The sequence below is a fragment of the Impatiens glandulifera genome, chromosome 4, assembly GCF_907164915.1.
Source record: "Impatiens glandulifera chromosome 4, dImpGla2.1, whole genome shotgun sequence".
In the NCBI taxonomy this organism is placed as follows: Eukaryota; Viridiplantae; Streptophyta; class Magnoliopsida; order Ericales; family Balsaminaceae; genus Impatiens; species Impatiens glandulifera.
The window spans coordinates 56415060-56431917 of NC_061865.1; the positions used below are offsets into that span (position 1 = coordinate 56415060).

At 29.2% G+C, this 16858-nt stretch overlaps 2 protein-coding genes across 2 annotated transcripts; both read left to right on the top strand.

Moving 5' to 3' along the window:
• The first annotated feature begins 1892 nt into the window (after positions 1–1892).
• On the top strand, positions 1893–4876 carry LOC124934043 (diacylglycerol kinase 7-like). Its single transcript, XM_047474505.1, has 12 exons — positions 1893–2478; positions 2662–2784; positions 2853–2990; positions 3084–3169; positions 3327–3414; positions 3495–3570; positions 3658–3740; positions 3868–3938; positions 4012–4089; positions 4161–4248; positions 4318–4434; positions 4517–4876. The coding sequence occupies exons 1-12, from the start codon at positions 2140–2142 to the stop codon at positions 4679–4681; spliced, it is 1452 nt and encodes a 483-aa protein (XP_047330461.1). The 5' UTR covers positions 1893–2139; the 3' UTR covers positions 4682–4876.
• Positions 4877–15134: 10258 nt separating this feature from the next.
• LOC124935480 (anthocyanidin 3-O-glucosyltransferase 7-like) lies at positions 15135–16484 on the top strand. The gene has a single exon (XM_047475911.1). It carries the CDS (start codon positions 15135–15137, stop codon positions 16482–16484), a length of 1350 nt encoding a protein of 449 aa, XP_047331867.1.
• Positions 16485–16858: the final 374 nt, after the last annotated feature.

Consider the following 16858-nt stretch of genomic DNA (forward strand, 5'->3'; position numbering starts at 1 on the left):
GGGTAATAAATCTAAAATTAAATGATAAAAGTAAATATGTGAAATAATAGTAAAGGTTAAAAGTTAAAACAAAAGAAAAACCTTAAACATAGTATCCAGGGCATTGCGTGTACATGTGAAACCTACCCATAATGGCATCGCTGTGGAATCTTTTTAGAAATATATTTGGTTAGGTATGGATAAATAAATAAATATAAAACAATAATGAAATAATCACATGCTAATAAAAACAAGGCATATGATTATAGTATTTTGTATTTTCTTTTTGGATTCATTCATGGCATCCTAATTCCTAAATAAACAATTATGTTTGTTAACTAAGGGTAATAAATCAAAATTTTAAATAAATTTAAATTCGATATTATTAAGTGGATTATACATAAAATTAGGGAGATTCGGGTTCAGATTGACATGTTAACGGATTTGACGATATTAACATGAATCTGACTTGTTTATTTGTATTTGATCCGACCTGATTTAACTTGATGCAATTAATTTAGATATTTATTTTAAATTAAAGTGATATCGATCAAAATGAAGTTAAATCATACTGTTTAAAAAAAATAAAAGTAAAATGAGTGAGTGAGTAGGAAATGAAAACACAAAACCCAATAAAAGAAAATTGTAAACGAATTGGGGATTTATTTTGGATCATTTTAGGTTTACTTGATATCTTTATTAATCAGTTACAAATTCACCTGACCCGAATCTCCTGACCTTAATGATTTTGTTTTCTTGTCTAATTGCATTTATCAAACATAAAATTGTTGCCCCTATTGACTATGTCACTAAGACTAAGTGCTTGTATCAAATTAGACGGTTGAGAACAATATAATAAACTGTTTGGCGGCTACAAAAAGAAATGATTTTTCTAGAGGTACAAACTATTTGACTTCAAAAAAACGTGGCCTTCCCTTATTTGACAATTTTCCAAATCCAATAAAATTAAACTCAATCAAATATATTTTGGCCTATTTAATTGTGCACCAATTCAACAACTCCATTCCATCCATTTTACATATTTTGAAATGATTATAATATAATTAGGTCAATTTGTAAATATTTTATTCATTAAAAAAATATTATAAGTACTTTATGCGTTTAGATTTAAACATAGACAGTTAATTGTCATTCAATATTTTATATCAAAAAGATCATTTGAATATAAATATTTATATTAGAGAGTTTAAATATATAATTTAATTCATACATAAATTAAAAACTTATTCTCATTTTATAATTATAATTTATATCCAAATATTTAACATTAATACTAACAACTCTTATTCAACTCATTTGTTTTTTTTTTATAAATGAAATGTTGTTGGGATCTATCACATATTTTTAACAAATAAATATTATTTTTAATTATAATATAATAAAATACAAACTTAAAACTATTTAAATATATATTTTCTTAAATGATGAGATGATTTTATAAATGGACCCATTCCAAAATCATCAATTATAATTTATTTTTATTAATGTACATTTATATGTTTTTTTTAAATAAAATTAGACTATGTAAGACCTTCTTTAGATTATAATGTAAAATTAAAATGCATAAAGTAATTTGTTTAAATGTCTAAATCAAACACCTAATTAAGAGAAAATAAAATAATTACTTTGTTGCGTAATAATTACATACCATATATGCTATTAAAGTTTAATTTACTTTTGATATATGCTATAAATGAATTTCTAATACAATCAATTCAAAATTAAGTAATAAAATTTTTGTATGTGAAATGAATTTTACCTATCTTTTTAAATATTTTTTTTAAGAATTAATTTCAAAAATTACTCTTAAATAGGCTAATTTTTTTTATTTTTTAAATAAAAAACATCAGTTTCGTAATTAAAGTTACATTTGTCGGATTGTCTGAACTGAAAACTGTAACGCCGGAGAATATATTCTCCGGCAGCCGGTCACATCTCCGGCAGTAAACGTCGTTTTCTTTTATAAGAGAATCACCCCTTCAAACATATTCTTGACTCTTTCTCTCTCTATCTTTCTGTAATTAATTCCTTCTTTATTTTGCTTTCTACTTGAAGATTTGATATTTGTTAATTCACTGATTCCATAAGCTTGCCGCCGGAAAAAGTCACCGTTGTTGTGTTTTCCGAAGCTTTGTATCCATGGATTCAGAAAATACAGACGGAAATAGTTCAAGTGGAAGATCATCGATAATTGATTCAATTAAAGGATTCACACTCGCCGGAGTTGAGATTCAAAAGGATGAACTTCGAAGAAGAATCACGATGCCTCTGTATCTACGTCTCGCTTTACGCCAAGCAGTTGAGTCGAAGAACATATCTCCTCCTGGAGAAGAACATCAACCCTCCGCATGCGCCGACGATGATGAAACTAATCAACCTTGTGAATCTCCGTTGGTTGTCTTCATTAACTCCAACAGCGGTGGCCGGCATGGTCCTAGGTTGAAAAGTCGTCTTCAGGAATTGATGGGTGAAGAACAGGTTCTTACTTTTATCCCTTATCTCAAATGGGTATCCATTTGATTGGTTAATGTAGATGGCAAAATCAAAACTTGGAATTTGGGTTTGAATCTGGATCTTACTTATATTTAGTGAAATGGCAGCAAATGAAGCTGATTTTAACCTTTGAATACTCATGAATGATCTTAATTTGTAAATCTTCAGGTTTTTGATCTTAACTCTGTGAAGCCTCATGAGTTTGTTCAGTATGGATTGGGTTGCCTAGAGAAGTTGGCTAATCTTGGGGATTCTACTGCGAAGATCACTCGTGAGAAGCTGAGAATTGTGGTAAGATTCATGCCTATAAACTGTTTGCAGAAATGCCTGTACATTTTAAAAACTTTGGTAATTTGCAGGTTGCAGGAGGTGATGGCACAGTAGGTTGGGTTTTGGGGTGTCTCGGTGTTCTTGACAAGCAAAAACGCGAGCCAGTTCCTCCAACAGCTATAATTCCACTCGGTACAGGCAATGACCTTTCAAGAACTTTCAGTTGGGTAATGCACTTTTCAAATTATCTACCTGTTTTAAGTTTTTAACATCTATATACTATCGTTTTCTTGAACATTCTTTCAATTTGTCTTAACCAGGGCGGTTCAATCCCTATTAACTGGAAATCTGTAGTGAAGAAGACTCTCGACAATGCCTGCACAGGCAAAGTCTGTCGTTTGGACAGGCAAGTTTCTCATATATGCAAACTTTATGAATATATGTATTCAGGACACAAAAAAGTGTTTTCAAGGAAATTATGGACGTTTTCTCATTCAAATCTAACTCCAGCTTAAGCAACTACAGGTGTTTCCAAACAGATCTTGACTGCTGTTTTTGTGTAGTTGGCAACTTTCGATCTCAATGCCTGTTGAGAAGCTTGTGGATCCGCCTTATTCTCTTAAGTCAGTCGACGAATATTCATTGGATCAGGTAGATATAATTAGTTCTTCTTCAACGTATGTACAACAAGTTTGTTCAATTGTCTTTCTAATTAGGGTTTATTCATGTAGGGACCAGAAATCAATACATTGTTGCCCGAGAAAATGACTCACTACGAAGGAGTATTCTACAATTACTTCAGCATAGGTATACAAATTGAGTTTGAATGATCAATTTGTCATTCTTTTGCTTGGTTTTTTCTTAACTTGTATGTTTATGGTTTGTGTCCGGCAGGAATGGATGCTCAAGTTGCTTATGGCTTCCATCATTTGCGCAATACAAAACCTTACCTAGCACAAGGCCCTATCTCAAACAAGGTCGATTCGATAAGACTTAACCTATCAAGAATAGAGGGATACTTGTATTCTTGTGTCCCACTTTCAAACTTCTAATTATGAAAACTTGCATGACTGAAATTGATCGAAATTCTATTTCCTTTCCCAGGTCATCTACTCCGGTTACAGTTGCAAACAAGGCTGGTTCTTCACACCATGCGCAAACACTCCAAATCTAAGGTCTGAACTTCTTTTCAGTCGAACCATTTCAATGCGATTGGTTGTCTTACACATTTTAGCCGAATTTCTTAAGGGGACTACGAAACATCGTAAAGATATTCATCAAGAAGCTCAACTGCTCAACATGGGAATACATAGAGATCCCTTCTAGGTAAATTATTATATGAATATATTTATCTTTTGGTACGATTGATATTGAATTAGTTGTATATTTTATTTCAGTGTGAGATCAATAGTTGCATTAAATCTTAATAATTATGCAAGTGGAAGAAATCCATGGGGTTATTTAAAGCCAGAGTACATGGAAAAGGTATGTCACATTATGAAACAAGAAATGAAATATGGGATTTTTACGAAACCAATCACTCTTTTTCTACAGAGAGGTTTCATCGAGCCTCGTTCAGACGATGGTCTTCTTGAAATCTTCGGGTTGAAACAAGGATGGCATGCTTCCTTTGTCATGACACAACTTATCAGCGCTGTACACATTGCTCAGGTATTTGACATAGAAATAAGCTTACTTTTCACTTTTTTTAGGTACATGATTGTTGAATTCGCGATGTTTTCATACAAAATAGGCCGCAGCCATAAGATTTGAGTTTGGAGGCGGGGAGCTGAACAAGGGTTATCTGCAAATGGATGGTGAGCCATGGAAGCAGCCATTTCATGAAGATTATTCAACCTTTGTTGATATTAAGAGAGTAGATTTTCAGTCTGTTGTGGTTAAAGGAGACATGGCTTAAGATTGGATTTTCGGTTACTTTGTTGTATTGTTGTGAATATATTCACTAGGCGCGCCACGCCATTTCGTTAATTTGTCGATAGTTAACATGAAATTTGCTTTCCTAGATCAGATGTGAAGATTAGTGCTTCTGGATTTGTTTTTATTTGTAGTGTGATTTAAATGTATGAAGGTTGTATTATTAATTGTTTGTTCATTGTTACATTCATAATCAAATAACATTATTAATTATTGTCCTATTAATGTTGAATTCCTACAATTTAAGTACTAATGACATTTTTCTTGTTTTATTGATTTTTTTTCTTATAAAGTTAACACGACCCCATTAAAAATTGAGAACGATAACTTCTAAATTTACCGTACTAATAAAAATGATAACATTTTCGAATTAAAGTGCCTTTTTCGTACAATAATACAAATCTTTTTGACAACTTGTATTGTTATGTTTAACAGTTATTGGAGAGATTCTATATTCTTTGGCAATGTTATAATCTTATCCATAAAATACTATTTCTGCTTACTTTCTTTAAAATAAATACTATTACTTTTGCTATTTATTTATAAATATAAGTTAAGTGATAAAACAAATAAATATGTAGATAAGAATTTGAATGAAACAAATACTGTTTAAAATCATTGCTTAAACATTGTTTATTATAAATTAATGTTTCATAGTTTATATAAAGTACTTATTTATTACTTATGTAAGAAATAATCATCTAAGAACAAATTTGAAAATTAATAAATATTGTAAGAGCTTATTTATGAGTTATCTTGTTATTCTAATAAAATATTCTGTCTCATCAAAAATTATATTTTAATCTAATTATTTATATTATCTATTAAAACAATGTATTTAACATTTAAATCCACTATTACCATTATTTGTTTCTTGTACTTATTCATTATTAGTTATTTGAATAATTAGTAGATCATTTTTAAAATAAAAAATAAAAAATATGTAATAAATAATAATTATAATTGGATGACGATATTCATTTTACTAAAACAAATTACAAATAATAAGAAGTCAAGATCAAACAAGACCTAATTATATATAACGTACGAAATACAAAAGAATTTGGAAGAATGTGTCTTGGTTGGTGTGATTAGAATTTATATGTTTTGGTGCTGTTCAACGCGTTTTTGTAATTTCTCTTTCTATATATATATATAAATTATAATATAATATTTTAAAGATATTTATTAACATAAAAATAAAAATATAAGAATCATTAATACACAACAAAAAACATGATATTAAATAATAATAATAATAATAATAAATAACCATGTTTAACAATAAGTTATCGAGCTTTCGTAAGTTTTTGAGAGGAACGATTAATTCTCCATAGACTGGATTCATAGATTTTTCCAAAACAAATATCATAAAGCGTTATAATTATGAATGATACGCATCAGACGACCACAATCATTAAAAATTTGTCGATTTCTCTCTAACTATATAATCCAAAAAAAATAATATTTAAAATTGTAACACAAATATACAAATATGTGGCTCTATTATATCAGCCAAAATTACCGTATCAATCCAAACTTCTCAGTAACTACTCAAAAACTTGAACATCACCTAATGAATCTCAATAACACTCCACAAAAGACTTCAGATACTAGTCATTCCACGACAATGCAATAATAAGTAAATTTTTTATTCAACCTCCTCGTAACACATACGACTTACCATAATACAACATTTTTTCATGCACATATGATTCGTAAAAATTCCATCGTGAATAGCTCCATCCAAATAACGAGATTTTGGATAAAATCTTCGACACTCAAAATTTCTCTTAACAAAAATTATATTTAATCATTTTAGCGAACAAATTGTAGCAATATCTCACATGAAAATTATCCATGTCTTGTCAACGCATAACGTATTGTTCAGATATGGACACTTGTTTGCATTCTACCAAAAATAACTCTATTATTTGAAAACTCTCCATAAATTTTAATCTCATTTTATATCTAATTCGGCTAGCAAAATCACTAAACATGTCTTTAATTGTGACATTTCTACATATAGCAATGTAAACAAACTCATGATACGTTGCAACTAGACTTTTAACATTACACTAAATATAATCTAAAAAATTGAGATTGAAAATCAATCCCCCACAATGAATCTGAATTGTTCACGAAACTTTTCCACATATAAAAAATTCTCCTCTAAATGCTACACACCGCTGAATAATTAGACATTTTGGTAAACCAATTAGACAAATTTAACCATATTTACATCTTATCATTGATGCTCAAAGACTATTCAGCTCAATTACAAATTAACTCACAATTTCGATAGAAAAACCTTATTAAAGGAAACATGATCTCAAATACCCATACCTCTTGTTGGGGTGTCCGACCCATTAAGTTTAGACTAATAATATAGTATACTAACTATTATATATATTATTTATACTTTACAATAAAAAAAACTATTTTTATTCAACTACTTTCTCTTCTTTTTCTAAATATTTAGGTTTAGGTATTTTTACCATGAGTACAAATACATTTTATACGTATATGTCATTTTTAATGATGACGATGTTCTTGAATGTTTAGGTAATCTATTAGCTAGATTGTAAACTTTATTTTGTAATAATTTTGTGTAACCAATTATAAACGATAGTATAGTGGATCGTTTAATCGGCTTAAGAGTTCTGTGAATTTTACTTTTGTTAAGGGTTTTTCACGCTCAAGCTCGCGTCTCTTTATTTATGTTATTTGTTTAGTTGAATGTAACTTGATATGTTATAAACAAAACACTAAAACAAAAAAAAATATTTTCCGCATTATACTATTTTAATCAACACCACTTTGATTTTTAAAACATTTAACATTATCACAATTAACTATATGACAAAACGATAAATTATAAAATCTCATATAAATTTAAACATTATTATCTCAATTTCACCGCCACACCCTTGAAGAAAATGAATAAATACATCATATATATGAGCATAAATGACAACACCTTTCGAGAATTATTAGTTGACAACCTTTCGAGATTATTTTGATATTCATCTAGATATATTAGATTTCATTTTAATGATAATCGGGTCACAAGATACATTTGATCGTTTATAATATAATTTTTTAAATTATTTAAATTTAAAATACAATATTAATATAATATGTTTCATTTTTAAATTAACTTTTTCATTTTTTAAGTTCATAAAAACAAAATTTTAATTAGGTAATTTTTAAATAATATTTTTTTCACATTTTTTAAATATTAATGTAATATTATATAAATAAGAAGAATGTTGTTTTAGTTTAATCACAATTATTTACTTATTTTTAGTAAAACCTTTAACCATCTACAATATCCAAATATTAAAAATAGTCTTATTTTTTTATATACTTTAAATTTTAATAATTCAACCGACTAAATTAATTTTTTCTTTTCATCCGAACTAAATGTTAAATTTATAATTCAAATTGATAAAATTTTATTTGGGCTAAACTCTGATAAAAAAAAATCAAACTGTGATTGTTTAAAAATAAATCCATTCAAAAAAAATATATATATTTAAATATCGGAGCCTAGCACTGAACACAACCAATATCTTATTTTTTTAATTATTTAAAACACTCAATTTTATTAATTAAAATACATTTATATTTTTATAAAATTTAAAAACAAAAGGATATATAATAATTTAACCAATTATAAACTTAAAATATCAATTTTTTCAGCATTTTGTTTTTAAAAAATGCTATAAAATCTCAATTAACCCAATATCTAAATTTAGATAAAAATGAAAAAAATTTGAAATTCCCTATTCACAAAAAAACATACCAATTTTTGATACATCACAAAAACATTACTTTTGATCATGATTGCCCCTATTCACCTTTAAAGACTGTTTGGGTTGGATAGAAAATTGTGTGATACACTACTCAACGGATAGAAGTAAAAAACACGTTCTCTAATGGTAAGCCAGAATAGCAAAATTACTACTACAAATAATGGTTTCAAATACCTCAAATCCTATAATTAGTTTTTTTCATTCTCAAATCATTTTTAAAACCCAATGCTTAAAACGAGTCATCGAAGTAGCCTAGATCAACAAGAGATTGTGTAAGGTGGCCTCATGGTCGGCCCTAGGGTTGTGAGGCTAGCTAAGTGGTCGCCCCTGTGGCACCTAAAATCAGAAAAAATAAAATAGAGAACTAAATTATTTTCTAAAATTTAATGTATAATAAATGCGGATTAATTTGGCTATCATGCTTGTTCAACATTGTTTGTTTTTGTCACATTTTTCTAATTTTACATTTGTTACTATATAGGTGAACTGAATTACAATTGTAACAAATAAATTTGAATAGAGGATGCTTCTTCTTTGATTGGAAACAAAAAAAAATTGCCTCTTTATGATATTTGTTATTTGTTTCAACTTGTTTGATGTTTTTATATTGTTAATGTTATCATGTACGTTTACATGCCTAATTTTCCACATGCTTGATATTTTTTATTATTATTTGGAGATCATTCACTAATATTTGTAGTATATTTTATTTTAATAAAATAAGATGAAATTTAAATATATCATTCTTTCAATATAATTCACTTTTCTTTTATTTTTCACGCCAATCATAAATATATTTAAGCACACCTAATTCCAAATTCTGTAACAATCACTTAATTTGTTACATTTTTGTAATCTGCTTAAATAAATGTTACACAATTTACTAACCCATGAACAAAGATTAGTTCATCCTGAAAAAAAAAAAATATTTTTTTTTTATAAATGTTAAATTACCTTTAATTTCTTTAATTTCTTAAATTTTTTAATTTTATATATTTTTTTTATCTAATATTTCTAAAAAAGAAAAACTTACCTTTATACACTCTCTCTTTCTATCACAATTTTTACGTTATTTTTTTAAACCTATTACAATTTTTTTTCTAGTCCTCAAAAACTCGAATTTCTTAATCCATTTATAATCAATTTGAGAATCTTGCCCAAGATGATGTATAAATAAAAAGAAATAAATAAAATGTTAAGATGCATAGAAAACGTGGGACACCAAAACCAGCCAGCCAGACTGTAAAAAATGAATCTCTTAATTTCCCGTGAAGCTTTTGGAAGAATACACCCTTTAAAGACTGCTGCTTGGCGTGACAATTTACAAATGACGATCACCGGAGCTGAAACTTTCCGGCCAACCCTTTCATCCCCCACCTGGAAATGGAACTCCCCTATTCCATACCTCTTCGGGGGTTTGGCGGCGATGGTGGGCATAATTGCCTTGGCCCTTCTCATCCTCACTTGTTTCTACTGGACTCTTTCCGGTCATTTTGGCGGCGGCGGCGGCAATGAATATGAAGGAGACGATTACTCCGGCGACGACGGGGATTTGGAGTTGGATGATAAGAGAAAGCGAGTGATGATTCCTCCTCCGGTGACCTTGGAGGAGAAGATTCTGGTTATTATGGCCGGGGAAGAGAAACCCACATTCTTGGCCACGCCGACTACTGCCCGCCGGTGATTGGCTGAAAACCGATCACATGTAGGCAGGCAGGCTGTAGCTATCTAGGCCTCTTTTAATTTTTATTTTTTTAATTGAATTTATGAGAGTGATATTTTTATTTTACATGCATGGTTAATTAATTGATACTTTTTGTTATCACTAAATATAATAGTAATGAAACTAAATTTATTTAAACCTAATTAATTACTAATTGCTCTCCTCAAGAGGTTTATATGAACAATTATATATACACTTCATTATTCACCATTGCTATTTAAGAATCCTTAGATAAGATTCTAATTAATTGGACTCACATGGTCTTGATTTTTGTATACCACAATCAATTAGTATAGTATAAAAAAAACTGATTTATCAGTAACTTTAATAGTATTATTAAAATATTTAACTAACTAGACTATAAAACCCTCACTATTTTCTTTGTAATAACCTTAGATGTATATATGGTGCTCCAATATTGAGTCTACACTTTGGTGAGGGTTAACTCTTTGGTGGACATATTACAATGCATTCCTTAATATAGGTGAAATTATAATTTTATCTTAATTATGGTTTGTGTTGGTTTTGTATTCATATTTTATTAATTGAATATTAAAAAGAATCGAATTCGTGACTTTTTGGTCTCTTAATCCGACTCTTATCACTGTACTACTTTGGTGAAGTCCTTATATTTTATTAGAGTTTATATTGTAATGAGTTTTAAGCCTTTATTGAGCTTAAGAGTAGTAGTTTAGTCTTTTTGACTTTTGATGTACTCTTATAAATTGAGACATTGTAACCTAGAGTTACTTGAATCATTATTCTATGGAAAATCAATACAATGGACGACTCCCCAAGGATGTAGATATTGTTGGCCGAACCTCGTTATATTTTGTGTTATTTATTATTTTTTTTTACCAATTTATATTTATATATCTTCTTTTATCGTGTGTTTATATTATATATCTTTTGGGAAATCGATGTAGTTTTTATTTTATTTTTTAATCATTTTAAAAATAATATAAATATATATATATATATATATATTTAATGTTAAAATGAATAAAAAATAAAATTGATTAATTATTTCACATAAAAAATTAAAAAAACGTGAGAGTAATATTGCAACTTCACAATAAGTTCAACATTTTAACTAACTAAACTAATAATATACTTTATATTTTAATTCAGCTTTAAAATTGATAAACACATTTATAATCATTTAACTTTAATATTTTAAATTTATTTATAAATTTTAACTTTTTTTATATATATTTTCTAATAATATAATAATAATAATAATAATAATAATAATGGTTAATTTCAAAGTGTCTGGATACTTGAGTCGGGGTCGTGGGTTGACCTGCTCACCCATAAACTTGAAAAATTAAGATATACACAAATTTTAAATTTACAACTTCATAATATAAATTCAACATTTTAACTAACTAAACTAATAACACTTTATATTTAAAATTCAACATTTTAACTAACTAAATTAATAACATTTTATATTTAAAATTCAATATTAAAATTAATGAAAGTATAATATTTTTTATAATTTCAACATTTTAAACAAATAAAATAATAATATTTTAAATTCTTTTATATAATTTAATTTTGAAAGTATATAGGCTCCAACTTGGGTTGGTAAACTCAACTTGGGTTATTTTTAACAAACGAACTGAACTTATAGAGATGTTTTTTTAACGGGAACCAACTTCTGTTTCTTGTGTCCTATCACCTATGTGGCATTTATATATTTATTTTTATATTACCATGTCATTATTTTTTTTCTACATAATTTATATTATCAATCCCCTTCTGCAAACCACATTTTCAAATATCAACCCGACTAGGAGCTATTAGCAGCAACTCTGCGCTCTTCGTGGTTAACCAGATTGCATATTTCAACTGGTATAACACCGAAAAGATCTAAAACTTGCAGGGAAGAAATGTTGGTTAACCAGTAAGGAAAAACGTTTTCTATCTAATTTTTGTGAATCTCCAATATCTCTAGCTTGCTAGAACAACGAGTCTAATGGATTGACCAAACCGATGAAGTTATTAAATACGAAGAATTACAAAGAAGAGACGTGGGGATCGAACCGATAAATTCGTTATTAGAAAGCGAAATAACATGGAGATAAATTGTGCGTAACAGATCACATCCAGATAGAGTGCTAGGGATTGATCCGTTCTATTAGAATGTAACATAATTTATAGCTGGTCAATTAGAATTGACGGAGATCATCATCCAAAGTTAGGGATCGAACTGTGTACTTTATTTTAAATTGCACAGTTCAATTGGAATTGTGCGTAACATAATTTGGATTTAATGATGAATGAGTCAATAATAAAATTTTAAAGTAATCTGCAATTTAAAAATGATTCATATATAGTATTAGTTGCACATTAAGTTCATAGTTCAAAATATTCTTAGTTTTTTGAATTAGAAATGCATATTATGAGTGTATCATAATTTGATTAAAAAAATATTTTAAAAATATTTTAAATTTTTTGTTTATATGATAAAGTTTGCTTCATAGTCAAAGAAGCAATAAGGATTAAAGGAGTTGTTGATATTATTACAAAAATTTAAATAGAGTATTTAAAATTTCAATTAACATATACTTATTACTTATTTAATTTTAAGAATTATTTTTATATTTAAAAATATATTATTTTATTCTAACAATAATTACTAAGTAAACTAATTAGAATAACTTATATGTTAAGAATCGAGTTTAAAAAATCAATTGTTACATATTTAATTCCTACTAAAAATATCATAAATTGAAGTATATATATTTTGATTATGAGACTATGCTAATTTTTTAATTTAAGAAGAAAGTATGAGAAATATAAATTTTAAGGTTTGTAAGATGTTTTTGTGTGTTTTTAATTATTTTAATTTTGTACGACTATTTATGTTCGAAATAATTTATAAATTTTATTTTTTATGTATCTCATTCTTTATTTTGTTTTATAACTATAATCGTCCACATGGTATATTATCTAGTTTATATAGTACAACTCCGTCCATAGTATCTCATTTCCTTCAAACCAACGGTTACTCAAATCAATTTCACTTTTCCTCCCTTTTTATTTTCCTGTAAGCGCTTTCATTTTACTCTGATTGATTCAAGACAGGCCGACCCTAGATAAGTCCAACAAACTCACGAGCTAGGACAGTTTACACATAGAGCAACTTATTTATTTTAAAAAATAAAATTTTAAATAATTTCACAATAAAAGGCTATCTCATCACACAAAAATTTAAGATAAAAAGAATTATTTTTCTAGAAAAAAAGATAAAATTACTTAAAAAGGCATCATGGCTTAGTCGCCAGAAACCCATTCATATGGCCTTGCCCTTCCCTTGTGTTTGATCAAGAACTTTCAATTGACCACCTCTTTAGTAAGTGAAAAAATCATTTGATTGTAGTGTTTCGACCGAACAGATGTTTTTAACATAAAAGTGTATAGCTTAGTAGTTTATGATAAAAAAAAAATATAATTTTTATTTGATTATGGTTTTTAATTTCATAAAAACAGTTTGTTTAATAATATTTTTAACTGAGATTAGTACAGATAAAATTTATTTTTGGCGTTTTTTTACATAAGAATGGGGCAACCTAATTATCGGGACGACACTAATTCAGGGATATGATCCTATGTTACGGGATCTGTGAGAAGGAAAAACGTAATTTAAAAAAATTACTCTAACTTTCAATGTGAGGGGACAGGAATTCCCGAAACTGGCAACCCTCCACTAATTCAAGTTGGAATAAACAATCAATCACTTATTCATAAATCTCAGTTCATTTAATTTAATTTAATTTTAGCTAGCTAACCCCATAACGTATGAGAGAAATAAAAAATAAAACCCACCACCGGCCACGGCACCGGTCCCGGTCAACGGCGGTCAGTCAAACCAATAATTTACCCTTAACGGTATTAATTAAAATATTAAAATAATTTTAATTTATTTTATTAAAATTAAATTAGAACAATTATCAAAAATAAATAACAAGGGCCCCAATAGGTCAACTGTTTATATCCATGATCGAAGAAGAAGGGAACAACGGAAATAAAGAGCTAAAAATAGAAGAAATTAAACATATCACGAGTTTGGAATATCTTTATTATTATTTTTATTCAAAAAACTATATTTTTATTACATCTACATAAAAAAATATAACTAAAAATAAGAAGAAATTAAATATACAATCAAATATTTTTAATTTGAAAGAATTCTCTTAATTGCAGGGACGAAATCTATTCTTGTCTCGTTCGGGTTCGAAAAATTCTTGTGCAATACTATTTATATCATATTCTCTAATTATTTATTATATATAATATATGGGGTAATATATTGAATATTTATATTATTATAAATAAATAAACTTAAAACTTTTTTAAAATATAATAAATAAATAAATATATCGGTAATTATATATATATATATATATATATATTTAATTGTGTTTATAGTATTCGGAGTAAAATCAGAGTGAGATTGAGACGAGTCGGGACGGGAGAGACAAATAACATTTCCGCCCCACTTCGGTCAACTACTGGTTAAACCGAAAAAAAATGCTCTAAACAGGACAATTCAGATTAGTTATCACAGACTACGTCACCAGAATGATCGAAACTAAGTCGTTTCAAATTGATTAAGATTTTAGTAGTATCTTGTACCTCATATAGTAAGAGGATTGGAGATCAAGATTGAACTAAAACATTATGTTTTTATGATTTGAATTATTAAAATTAAATTGAATATATATAATGGAGTAACATTGAAAGTTAGATGAGCTATATATCATGTGATAGTGATAGTTTATTGTACCAATTATAGACACTCTACTCAGTCTTATATATATATATATATATGTGAAGGATCAGGGATTACATTAACAATTACAATCCTAAGTACATTACATCATAAAATGGACACGGAGCTTCACGTGGCTGTTCTTGCGTTCCCGTTCGGCATACACGCCGCTCCCCTCCTAGCGTTTGTCCGGCGTCTGGCCGAGGCTGCGCCAAACGTAACCTTCTCCTTCCACAGCACCGCCACTTCAAACGCGAGACTATTCTCATCGGAACCCAATAACAGAATCAAGTCGTTTGATGTCTCTGATGGAGTACCGAAAGATTACGTTTTTTCCGGAGGGAAACAGGAGTGCATGAATATGTTCTTCTCCGCGGCCTATACAAGCTTCTCGGAAGCTATTACGGCTGCGGAAAAAGAAATAGGGATTAAAGTAAGTTGCTTGATAACAGATGCTTTTCTGGGGTTTTCTGCAGATTTGGCCGCGGAAACTGGCGTTCCTTGGGTTCCTTATTGGACGTCCGCGGCGTGCGCTCTCTCGACGCATTTTCGCACGGATTTGATTAGAGAAAGGATTGGTAAAGAAGTGGGTAATGTTAACGTCGACGAATCGTTGAATTTCATCCCTGGAATGTCGAAAGTAAAGATTGATGATTTACCAGAAGGGATTATATCAGGTGACTTGACCATTCCGTTTTTCGAATTGCTCCGGGAAATGGGGTTGAAGCTTCCGAACGCAGCCGCAGTCGTCGTGAATACCTTCGAAGAGTTGGAGCCTGAGGTTACGTTTGATCTCAAATCCAACCTAAAAAAATTCCTCTGCGTCGGGCCGGCCAACCTTGTCCAACCCATTGTCAATTTATCCGACGAGAGCGGATGTCTTCAATGGTTGGACGGTTTTGGGCCTGCATCAGTCTGCTACACAGTGTTTGGTCCCATAGTTAGGCTCTCGCCGGAGGAGATAGTTGCATTGGCGGAAGCGTTGGAGGAAACCCAATTCCCGTTTCTCTGGTTAATCAAGGACGAAGCGAAACGGTTCTTACCAAAAGGGTTTCTGGAAAGGACAAAGGAAAAAGGGAAACTTGTTTCGTGGGCGCCGCAAGAGCAAGTTCTCAACCATGCATCGGTCGGAGCGTTCTTGACGCATTGTGTGTGGAGCTCGATAAATGAGGGGATAGTTGGCGGGGTGCCCTTAATTTGTAGGCCATTCATTGGGGACCAGAATCTGAACAGCAGGATGGTGGAGAGTGTTTGGGAAATCGGATTGAAGATTCCGACCGGAAAAATTACAAAAGGTGGCGCGGTCGCTGCGTTGAAGAGGGTTTTGTCGTCGGAAGATGGCGTTCAAATGCGAGAGAACGCTCGACGCTTAAGGGAAGTGGCTATTAAGGCTGTTGAGCCAGATGGGAGTTCAACTGCAAATTTCAAAAGTGTAGTGAAGATTATCACTAATAATGATAATTAGAGGACATGTTTGATTCAATAATTATTTCATAAATGTTGAGGATGTGAGATCTTAAGTATAATGCTAGCTTGTATTAGCTGCAAATTACTTGAGATGTTTTCTATAAAGTATTTTTGATGAAATAATGTTTTATATAGGTTTATTATCATCTATTTAAAAAAAAAAAAAAGTCTTTTTAACTAAGTTTAATTTTTAAATATTTGTTGTCTTAAGTCAATATTACTTTTAAGGCCTGATTTTATTTATTTTTTATTTTTATCCTAAAATTAAATTATCATTTCATTCATTATTTCAATTATATATTATAATATATTCACTCTTTTATTTATTTAAAACTCAAAATTATCTTTTATTAAATTATATAAAATTAATTT